General features: G+C 37.5%; 1 protein-coding gene across 1 annotated transcript; it reads left to right on the top strand.

Moving 5' to 3' along the window:
* Positions 1–4,129: 4,129 nt before the first annotated feature.
* LOC308342454 (protein SPO16 homolog) lies at positions 4,130–12,177 on the top strand (the record flags this gene model as incomplete). Its single annotated transcript, XM_080802887.1, has 5 exons — positions 4,130–4,198; positions 8,779–8,872; positions 10,730–10,898; positions 11,268–11,346; positions 12,043–12,177. The coding sequence occupies 5 exons, from the start codon at positions 4,130–4,132 to the stop codon at positions 12,175–12,177; spliced, it is 546 nt and encodes a 181-aa protein (XP_080659013.1).
* Positions 12,178–12,238: the final 61 nt, after the last annotated feature.

The following is a 12,238-nucleotide window of genomic DNA, read 5'->3' as shown; positions in this document are numbered from 1 at the left end:
ATTTGACAGACAGAGAGGGAACACAAGAGGGGGAGTGAGAGAGGGAGAAGCAGGCTTCCCACTGACCAGGAAGCCCGATGTGGGGCTCGATCCCAGGACCCTGGGATCATGACCTGAGCTGAAGGCAGACATTTAATGACTGAGACACCCAGGTGCCCCATCTCGCCTTCTACTTTCAGTGACAGCCTAGCTGGGTATAGTATTCTTGACTGCATATTTTTCTCATTTATTGCTCTGAATATATCATGCCAGTCCTTTCTGGCCTGCCAGGTCTCTGTGGAGAGGCCTGCTGCCAGTCTAATATTCCTATCATTGTAGGTTACAGATCTCTTTTTCCTGAGCTGCTTTCAGGATTTTCTTTTTTGTCTCTGAGACTTGTAAGTTTTACTATTAGATGATGGGGTGTTAACCTATTTTTATTAATTTTTGAGGGGGATTTTCTGTGCCTTCTGGATTTTGATCCCTGTTTCCTTCCCCAAATTAGGGAAGTTCTCCACTATAATTTGCTCCAATATTCCTTCTGCTCCTCTCTTGTTCTTCTTCTGGGATCCCAGTTATTCTAATACTGTTTCGTCTTATGGTATCACTGATCTCTCGAATTCTTCCCTCATGGTAGTTGTTTATCTCTCTTTATCTCAGCTTCTTTATTCTCTATCATCTTGTCTTCTATATCACTAATTCTCTCTTCTGCCTCATTTATTCTGCAGTAAGAGCCTCCATTTTTTATTGAACTTCATTAATAGCCTTTTTGATCCCAACTTTGTTAGATTTTAGTTCTTTTATTTCTCCAGAAAGGGGTTCTCTAGTATCACTGTGTTTTTTTCAAGCTTAGTTAATATCTTTATTATTGTCATTCTGAAGTCTAGATCTGACATATTACTGATGTCCATATTGATTAGTTCCCTGGCAGTTGGTACTGCCTCTTGTTTTTGGTTTTTTTTTTTTTTTTGCGGTGAATTTTTCCGTTTTGTCATTTTGTCCAGAGAAGAATAGATGAATGAGAGAACAAAATGCTAAAAGGGTAACAATGACTCCAGAAAAATATACACTAAACAAATCAGAAGAGACTCACAACTTGGAGGAGAAGAAAGAAAAGTAAAGAAGAAAAGAATATGAACAGGCTGGTGAATAGAACAGAACCACACACTAGATTTTGGGTGTATTTTGACCTTTTAGAAGAAACTGCCTCCCAAAATTTTAAAGAAAGAAAGACTTATATATATACAAAAATAAGGGTAAATACGATGAAGGGATGAATATGACTGTAAAGATGGAAATTAAAAAAGATTTTAAAAGAGGAATTGTTGAGAAGTTGGTTGAAAAAAGAAAGAAAAAAATTTAAAAAAAAGGGGGGGGGAGAGAATGTGATCAGGCAGGAGACTAGAACAAAGCCATACACTAGATTTAGGGTATATTTTGGTCTGTTAGAAGAAACTGTATCCCAAAATTAAAAAAAAAACAAAACCAAAAACACATATATAGAAAAAACAAGGTTAAATACAATGAAGGGGTAGAATATGATTGGAAAATGAAAATTAAAACATTTAAAAAAATGTATTGATATGATGTTGGTTAAAATAGGAAAATGGAAAAATAAGAAAAAAGAAAATTAAAAATTTTTAAGTTTTAAAGACTAAAGAATCATGGGAAAAAAAGCCATGAATTCTATGTGCTGTATTCCCCTAGCACTGGAATTTTGCAGTTCTCATTGATTGGTAACCTTGTTCTTGGCTGGATGTTCTTGCTGATACTCTGGGGGAGGGGCCTGTTGGTGTGATTCCAAGACGGAATTTCACTGCCCTTTCCAGGGGCCAGGATAAGTAATCTGCTCGGTTTTGGTCTCAGTAGCTTTTGTTCCCTGAATACTTTCCATTCAGCTTTGGAGGATGAGAATGAAAGTGGTGGCCTCCCAGTCTCTGGCCTGGAGGAGCTGAGAGCTCGGGGTCCCATTTCTTAGTGCTCCTTCAGAGAAAAGCAATCACTCCTGTCTCCCTGGTCTCTGGCCACACTCTGTGCTCACCCAGCCTGTGACTGAGCATTCCTATCTCTGGCATATGGCACCGTTTGGAGTCTCCAAACCCAGCCAATTCCTGCAGTGCACTCCCGCGCCACTCTTCCTGGTGGAGGAAGTGGTGGGGGTCTCCCCAGATCTGCCACTTTTGGGGTCCTTGCTCGAAGAGCAGTGGCCCGACTGTGCCAGGGATCATGGTTTATGGCAGCCCCGAGCTGAGAGCCCACTACTTGGCTCCATGTTTGCAGCTGGCTTCCCCGTTCTGATACCTGGGAGCTCTGCCACACTCAGGCATCCTCAGTCTTTCTGTGATCCTGAAGGTCCTGGGACACACTGTCGCCGCAAGGGCTCCATCCCCCACTTAGCCTCTGGAGCAATGTCCCTCAGTGGAGTGGACTTCTAAAAGTTCTGATTTTGTGCTCTACTGCTTGATCACTTGCCAGGAGCCGGCTGATGGAGGTTCCCTCCCCGCCCCCGAGGTCTGTCTTCCCATATATCACCTTGGATTCACTTCTCTGCACGTCCAACCTTCCAGAAAGTGGTCACTTTTCTAGGCATAGAATTGCTGCTATTCTTTTCTTCAATCTCCTGTTGAGTTTGTAGTTGTTCAGAATGGTTTGATAACTATCTAGCTGAATTCCTGGGATTAGAAGAAATTTAGGTCTTCTACTCCTCTGCCATCTTGCTCTATCACTTTGTGTTGTTCTTGCCCAGAATACTCTTCCTTCCTTTAGTATAACATTTCTTAAAGTATGGTCCCCAGACAGGCATTAACAGCACCAACAGAAATACACATATATTGGCCCCACCTCTCAACTATCTTTTCAAGGATGTTTGTATAATGAATAGTTTTGTAGGTTAGAGATAGTGTTTTGCTCTAGAGCACAGGGCAGGTTTGATTGCAGCCCATTATAAAAATTAGGGATTCCTAAGCTCAGGGTTCCCCTCCTATGATACAACTCACTGTTTCTGCTGATATTACCTGGCCTTTCCCCCATAACTGTGTGGGAATTGGACTTGGGGGATTGCTACAAGAGAATGAGGATACTGGGGTGCCTGGGTGGCTCAGTCAGTTAAGCATTTGACTCTTGATTTTGGCTCGGGTCATGATCTCAGGGTTGTGAGACTGACGCTCGTGTTGGGCCTGTACTCAGTCGGGAGTACACTTGAGAGTCTCTCTCTCCTTCTCCCCATCTCTCCATGTTCTCTCTCTCACTGTAAAATAAAATAAATCTTTAAAAAATACAGAGAATGAGATTACTTCTCTTGCTGTGAGTAAAAAAGCAAGTAAAAAACCATTCTTTGTCCTTTGATCCAAGAGTCTTATGTTTTTTGTTATATCCATGAAACTGTGGCAGGCTAACTTCTTTTTAGCTTGCAAATACAATAAAACCACAGACCTTTGACAGTTCTTGACACAAGTCTTCTTCTGTGAAGTTAGTGCCCTGAAATGGGAGCCATTGCTTTTAGTAATTGTTAATAGAGTTAAATAACAAAAATTCAACTGAGTAAATTTAAAAATCAGATTGGCTTCATTCAATGAATCATGAATTGGGCAACATCCCAATTAGCAAGGGAAAGGAGCTCCACCAAGCTGTAGAAAAGGGAGGTTTTTAAAGACAGATGGGAAAAAGAAATTATTTGCAAAGAATGCCTTGTTTCAGGCAAGGTCGCCTTCCTGAGGGGAAGGGTAGGGGTTTATTGGGTGGATTATTTATTTCTCTAGTGCTAACCAGGTAATTTGGTGTTAACTTGTTAAAGGTTAAATACATTCAAGGGGGTTGAAACCGTAGTTAGGTTAGGTATTACATTTTGGTTTACTGATGTGGGGTTAGCACAAGTGACTATATTTTGGGTGTTCTTTCTCTTTTTTAACAGTAGGAAGCATGGTATTGCATGCAACATGAAGCATGGTATTGAAAAAGCTTAATGTATACCAAGACATATTTTTCAGTGTCAAATTTTAACTTTCAAATATTTTTTAGCATGTCTCCATTAACCTAGTTTCATTTCTGTTTTTAATTTTCATTCAAAAAACGTTTCTACATTGTCCTGTTTGCTCCTTCTTTTTTCAGATTGTGGCACGATTAGAAGCTGGGTTGATCCAGAGACAGACAGATGGCTGAAAATGGCAAAAAAGAAAAAATAAAATGGACAACGACTATTATTATTAGCTCATCTCTTAAGGTAAAGAGGCATTTGGCCATTGATCTTTAGTTTAAAACTTAAAAGCAATAGTACAATATTTTTAAAATATCCTTAGCTTGATTTCCAAAGTTCTGTGGATCCACAAGTACATAAACTAAATGTATTTTAAAGATAAATTCTAAACTTTACTGCATCCATTTTCAACATCCTACTTCTCTAAATATTTGAAGGCTGGAAATTTTTTATAGTTCTTTTTTTCTCTTTAAGCCTGTTCTAATAGAGATATTAAAGGATTCGAGAAACAGTAAAACGCACATTAATGTTTTGAAGAAATAAACCACAGAAACTGTTCTGTGTACCTTAGTGGCATTAGGGGGAGGCTGTCTCCATACAGTTGGGATGGGGAAGGGATAGGAAGTTGAATGCCTGAAGGCAGTTGGTCAGTCCACAGCCATTTTTAGCTCCTCAGCCAATAGGATTTCTCCATTGCCCTAGTATTTATCTATGGACACTAGTTCATGCCTAGAGGGAAGGGGAAAGAAATGATTATTCCACAGTAAATATGAGAGAGGCAAGAAGAAGACTAAAAAAAAGATTTTTTTATCCATTCTATCCTCCCACTGCTACCTCAAGCTGCACTTTGCCCTATTGGCTTTCGCCATCTAGCTCCATAATACAAACCAGTTTAAGACAGCCTTAAGTTTCATTGGTTTTTTTTCTTGCTTCTTTTTGTTAGGTTTCTGGAATTCCTGTTTTTCTCTTAATTCTAAAGCTTTTTGAGACTGATACTGAGAGATGGAGCCAGCAATCCATGCTGATTTGCCAAGAACAACTACTTCATAATTCGTTTGTTACTGACCATCTTGCTTTGTGATTAAAATTTTCATACTGACATTCTTTGAAATTTTCTATCAGATTGAGTACCCTTTCCCATTTCTGTTTTTGCTTATATTTCCTTTCTTGTGAGTAGCTTTGATAGACAGAGACTAGTTTTACACAATATTAATAGGTGTTAAATCTGTAGAAGGAAGTATCGAATTATATTTGGAATGCTTGTATGAACAAATTTTTACAAGTTTTTTTTGTTGTTTTTTTTTACTGTACTACTCTTAAGAGCCTTTCATATGCCTAAATGCATGGTAAATCCTCAAAAGAAGACAAAATAATATTCAGTGTTTCCCAATATTATTTGAATACAGGAATATCTTTTAATATTTCATGGGACTAATATTCCATGAAACATGCTTTGGAAAATCTGGTCTTAGCTCCTGGTTATTTTGAAAAATTAACTCTTGAATTTGACTGGGTTTTTTTGTTAGGGTTTTATTTATTTTATAGAGAGAGACAGCGAGAGGAAACACAAGCAGAGGGAGTGGGAGAGGGAGAAGCAGGCTTCCTGCCAAGCAGGGAGACCAATGTGGGGCTTGATCCGGGGACCCTGGTATCATGACTTGAGCTGAAAGCAGATGCTTAACGACTGAGCCACCCAGGTGCTTCTTGGCTGTTTTTTTTCTTAATTCAGTATTTTTATTTTTATCTTTATTATTTTCTTTTATTATTTTTATCATAATTCTTTTAGTTGGCACTCCAGAGTATGATTTTTAAAAAATTTATTACTATTTTTTTAAAGATTTATTTATTTATTTGACAGACAGAGACCACAAGTAGGCAGAGAGGCAGGCAGAGAAAGAGCAAGGGAAGCAGGCTCCCCTGAGCAGAAAGCCTGATGCGGGGCTCGATCCCAGGACCCTGAGACCATGACCTGAGCCGAAGGCAGAGGCTTTAACCCACTGAGCCACCCAGGCGCCCCCCAAAATTTATTATTTTTTTAATTGAATTATAGTTGACATACAATATTACATTAGTTTCCAGTTGTACAGCATAATGATTTGACAAGCCTTTACATTACTATATACTCAACACAGGTGTACCTACTGATATAATATGATTGAAATTCATTAATATGGCATACATGGGTCCTTAGGATATGCCAGCAGTTATTCCTAATACCATCTCCAAATTAACTGACTTGTGCACACCTTACACACTTATAAGAATCATACTTTTGGGTCTGAATGCCTCTGCCTTTACTCTTTCTGTCCATGGTCTTCTCACATTTGCCTCTTCCTTCACTTGTCTGCTTAATAAACTCCTTTCCACTTTAAAGTTTCACTCATATTTTATGAAGCTTTCCTGACTCTCTGACATCTGTTATATCCTTTTATACTTTGTGGGGATTTTTGCCAAAATTCTCAATCTTGTCTTTCATCTCCTTGAACATAGTAAACATCACTATTTTAAGGCATGTATCTAATGTAACTTCACTATATGTAACATCCCCTGTGAGTCTGTTTCTATTGCCTATTGTTTCTCATAGTTCTCTTTCAAGTAATTTTGTCTCTTGGTATGTCTGATTATTTTTGGTTGTGTGTTAGAATTTGTATTTGAAAAATTGTAGAAATAATTTGGGGCCTAGAATAGTGTTCTATTCCTCTAAGAAGTCTTAATTTTACAAGAGAATTAAATCCCCAAAGCCCTAAGGGTTGCCCCATAAAATACAGGACATTTAGTTACAACATTTGGGTTTTAGGTAAGCAATGAAATTAGAGGAAGTACCTCTCAAATATTGTATGGGAAATACTTATACTAAAAAAAAATGTTGTTTATCTGAAACTCAGATTCATTTTTATTTGCTAAATCTGGCAATCCGAGCCCTAAAGCAGCTATTGTATGAAATAAATTAACTATAACTAGAATGGTACTAGTTATGTGAGAATTGAGAAAACAGTCAAATAATTTTCTTTGTAGTTCATATGAGGAAACCTGATTGAGAAAGGTTACTCTAGGGAGTGCTTCTGCAAGGTGCTTGGGAGCACTAGTTATACAGTATTACCTAAAGACAATTTCAGGGGTTGAAATGCTTTGAAGCTAGGCTGTAGTCCCTGTGAAAGCTGTTCTACTTTTGTCAGAAGCCGTGTTCAGCCTCTCATCTCCTTCTGAATTGGCAGATATCCTTAGGGAAAAGGTGGCCTAAATGCTGGTCTCATATCTCTGAATTTCTGCGTAGATTTTGACCTTAGGACTTTTCACTATACTGATAGCTCTCTGATGCATTCAAGCAGATTTAAAAAATTGTCCAGCTTTTCTAGTTGCCTCAGCAGGAGGTTTGGCCTAAATTACATAGTCTGCCATTGCTGGAATCAATGTGTAATTTTAAAACAGCAGAAGAAAACTCATGGGAAGATCCACAGTTGTACTCTAGGTCAGGATCTGTTTGGCACAAAATACTCTCCTTAGGATAGAAAGGAAGCATATATTTCATACATAATTCCAGCCTGTATACTTAAAATTCCAGCCTGTAATATACATGTTCTAAAGCAGAATATACAATTAATGTACCTAAGGGATTTTTGTCTACTTGGAGAACAGCCAGCTTGAGTTATAACCAATCAGGAAACACTATTAACCACTTATATCTTAGTGGCTTGGAAAAAATGATCTGAGTAATTACTTCAGATGGAACAGAATAGGAAATGAGATGATTTTTTTAAAGATTTTGTTTATTTGACAGAGAGCAAGATGGTGAGTACAAGCAGGGGGAGGGGCAGAGGGAGAGGGAGAAGCAGGCTCCCCGCTGAACAGGGAGCCCAATGCGGAACTCAAGCCCAGGACCCCAGGATTATGACTTGAGCCGAAGGCAGTCACTTAACCAACTGAGCCACCCAGGCACCCGGAAATGAGATTTTTAAAATGGCATTTAAAATATAAGCCTTGTTGCTGTGTTTATACATGTTTTCTGTCTTGTCTAAGGCTTAGGGTGGCTCAGTCAGTTAGGCGCCTCTTGATTTCAGCTCGGGTCATGATCTCAGGGTTGTGAGATCGAGCCCATGTCAGATTCTGTGCTAAGCAGGGAGTCTGTTCGAGATTCTCTCCCTCTCCCTCTGGCCACCTCCCTCCCCACCCTATGTGTTCTGTCTCTAAAATAAATAAATACATATTTTTAAAAGTATGAAATTAGGGACACCTGGGTTGCTCAGTTAAGTGTCTGCCTTCGGCTCAGGTCATGATCCCATCCTGCTTCGGGCTCCTTGCTCAGTGGAGAGTTTGCTTCTCCCTCTGTTATCCACACCCCCTGCTTGTGCTCTCTGACAAATAAAATCTAATAAAATCTTAAAATTTAAAAAAAAGTATAAAAGTAACTGTAATGTACAGAAATGAATTGGTTGCCTCCTTGTGTTATTCTATACGTCTGGCACTTAATGGTATTGTGAACCATCTAAGAAACTCACCACCACCCACCTTCCAATTTACATTAATGCATGTCAGAATCTGTCTCTAAGTTGTTTTTTAACGAAGTTTGCATTTACTCTTATAGTTCTTTAATATTGTCCTTGGATTCGCACAGTTCATTTCCAGACACAGTGTTTCAGTAGAACCAAATTATTTTTGCTTCAAGTGTTTTTTTCACCAGAGAGCAAATTTATTGTCTCCTTTGATGAACAAATATTTAAGTGGTTATAAAAGAAGCTATTAAATTTAATTTTTTCATTAGCTTTAATATAAAATCATTCATTCTAAGCATGTCTTAAGTTTGTGTTTCTAAAAACAATTTATTTTAGGGTTACGAGGTTGCAACTGCCCTAGAAAATCAAAGCCACAAGATTCGGTACTCAGATTCAGTGGAAAATGGATCAATTATCTTTTCTCTTTCTGGTACGGTGTATTTCTTAACTGTCTTGATTTAAGCCTCTTATAAAATATGTGAGTATAAATTCTAATAGTTGTAGTTCAATAACAAGGTAATAAGCTTAAGGTATTATCTTTTGGGAGAAGTAAATGTATAAAACTCCATTACTACTGCAAAAGTAGTGCATGTGGCCAACCACAACATACATTCCTGTTTAGATTATAATTGGGGGCACCTGGGTAGCTCAGTCAGTTAAGCATCCAACTCTTGCTTTTACTTCAGGTCATGATCTCGGGGTTGTGAGATCAAGCACTGCCTTGGGCTCTGTGCTAGGCATGGAGCCTGCTTAAGACTCTCTCTCTTGCTCTCCCCCTTCCGTTCCCTCTTTAAACAAATGGAAAACTAAAGCTGAACCAGTGGAATCTGGCAGAGGACAGTAAAAACAACATACTTTGGAACTAAGATGCAAGTAGAACAAAGCCATCTCTCCAAGTCAGTACTTAAAGTGTTACCATTAACAAGGAGGCCAACATCACAACATTGGCCAAAAGCTATATATAAAAATAATATAGGAGAATGTTTTTTCAGGATTTTGTATAAGAGTTTGCTGAATATAATAGAAACAAATACTAACTTAAAAAAAGAACCAAATAGAGACAAATAGAAATTCCTCAAATCATAAAATCGTAAAATACAGGGCCATGGGTAAAATACAGGAAGGAATTAGATTAGGATATGAGAAGGCTAGGGTGATGGGAAGGGAGCAGCACAGAGCACAGGTTTGTGGTAGGGAAATGACTAAAGTGATAAAAGAAGTAGAAGTGAAGTATTTTACCAGGAGGGTTGCAGATAGAATGGTAACTTTAGCAGAGGCTTTGGAAGACAGGCAGATTTCAAAACCTTCTAGAAATAAAACACTAGGCTTAAAGTGATCCAACTTCAAACTCATCCTTCCTCGTTGAATAGATAGCCCTCTAGGGAGAAGTGAAATGTTTTTGAATAACTCCTGTGTCCCTTGTCCACTTATATATAGTATCTTATTTAATCCTCTCAATAAACCTATGAAATAATTATTATTACATTCTTATAGATTGGAGAACTTAGGTTCAGGAAGGTTTATATAAACTGCCAGGTTCATTCAGTTAGCATATAATAATACAGTCACTTTACTCAGAGTGTCTTCTCTTTTAAAGAGCTATAATTAGATCAAATTTTCCTTCAGGACTATTCTTACAGGCCTGATACTATTTCAGAAATCCCAGATTATGGGATGCCTGGGTGGCTTAGTTGGTTAAGCTTGGTTAAGTGTCTGCTTTCGGCTCAGGTCAGGATCCCAGGGTCCTGGGATTGAGTCTCCCATTGGGCTCCTTGGCTCAGCAGGGAGTCTGCTGCTCCCTGCCTTTCCACCTGCTTATACTCTCTCTGACAGATAAATAAAATCTTAAAAAAAAAATCCTAGATTATCTCCTTACAGTGTTTTAATTTAATAATAATGTTCTCTACAAAGGTTTCTCTAAGAAATAGTTGAAGACTTAAGATTCTGATTTCCAGTTTTTAAAAAAGTCATTATAACATACAAAAAAAAAACTTTTAACTAAAATTAGGCATTACTTTCATTGTGTTAAGTGCCTTAATTTAAAAATTGTTACTGACCAAAGTTGTTTCCTCTAGAATGTCATACTTTTATAAAAAGCATTTCAAAGAATTACCTAAAACATTTTATAGTATAAGAATGTTGTTATAACAAATTCTGTTCCTTACAGGTTTGGGTCCTGGACATTTAGAGCTGTATTATAGCCACTTTTGTTGATTCTACAGAGTTTACAAAAAAAATTTGCTTATTACAACAAAGTGATGTTTTATATTATGCTCACCTTCCCTAGGACTTGCATTTTTATTGATGGATGCTAAAGAATGCTTTATATCAGCTGAAGAAATATTTCTAGCCAAAATTGAGAAATTTATTAATATTCACCAAAAGAGTTTTTTGGTTCTGTCTGCTGCCCTCCATGGGCCTGAGGAATGGAAACTGATGTTCAGGATTCAGCAGAGGTACGGAAGAATAGTACTATAGACTTTTCTTAAATCACATGTATTTACTTTAGTTCTTAATCCTTTTCAAGTAGGTGAGTTGTTTTGCTAAAAGATAAACACTATAATGTTAACTTGTCATATTTAATAAACTCAGGTTTAATGGCTATTCCAGGAATCAGGGTGACAGTTTTGAGTTCATGATGATTTCTGAGATTTTCCTACAACACCAAAACAAAAGTGAACACTTTTTAGTCTCTTAAATTCTGGGTATAAAGCCATATCATATCCTCTGTGGAATAGGGCAGGGCATGACAGACAGTAAGGTTTCTGCTTAACAGATGTCTGTGTAAGTTATATGATCTATTTAATTTATGAATTATTTTTCAGATTCCTGGGTAGTAACTTACGGATACTTCCAGTACACAACACAGTAAATGCTATTAATCTTATGTGCACTATGGCTAAGGTGAGTCACCTAGGAAAATGATGCAAATATAGCACTCATAGATTTTAGGGTTTCTGACTTCAAAATGCACACCCTCTTGAGCAGAATTAACAAATATTCTGCTTCTTTTCCCCTCAGAGAAGTTGCTCTTTCAGCATGCAGTGCAGCTCTTTGAAGCATGAACTCAGCCTTTCTTCTCAATTCACTTCCAGTAGCCACTCCAAGAATGACTAACGTTAGGCCAAAAGAACATTTGGCATATATACACTGCAGTGGCCCTACTGGTTTCTTAAATCTTCCTTCAAATTCTAAAATATAATTATTAATCAGGTTGTAGTCAAGAACTGTCAAAGTGCAACATACTATTTTATAGAATGATCTTCACAAGTTGTCCACTTTCTTTCCATGCTTGTCCTCCCCTGTGAAGTGTGCCCTAGGCAGAGTTAGGTGATTTTTACTCTTATACTTGGAACAGATCTCCATATTAAAGCAGTTTTTAAAGTATTCTACTTTTGGCTTGTTTGAAATTCCTTAAAGACAAAGATCAAGCATTTTTCTATTACTCATAATTAACTCACACGTAGTATTTTGCACAAAGAGGGTGATTAGATACTTGTTGAGTAAGTGGAAGTTTTTTATATGACCCTTATTATAGAATGATCCTTATATAAAAATTACTTATTTCTATAAATAATGTATGTTTATAACTTCTTACAGACTACCTCCAAACCATACACAGATAGCATTTGCTATAGAATGATAACAACTGAGGCTTACATCATTGAGCAAAGTCCTGTTTGGAAAACACTTCAAAAGTTAAAACTGAGTAGTGATTCATGTAACCCAAATTAGAATAGCAATTACAAAAGTTCTTTTGGAAGAATGTTAAAATAATTAGACCAGTTAAATTAAA

This window comes from Martes martes (assembly GCF_963455335.1).
Source record: "Martes martes genome assembly, chromosome: 4".
NCBI classification, from domain to species: domain Eukaryota; kingdom Metazoa; phylum Chordata; class Mammalia; order Carnivora; family Mustelidae; genus Martes; species Martes martes.
Note: the sequence above shows the minus strand (reverse complement) of the source record. Positions and strands in the feature narration are given on the sequence as shown.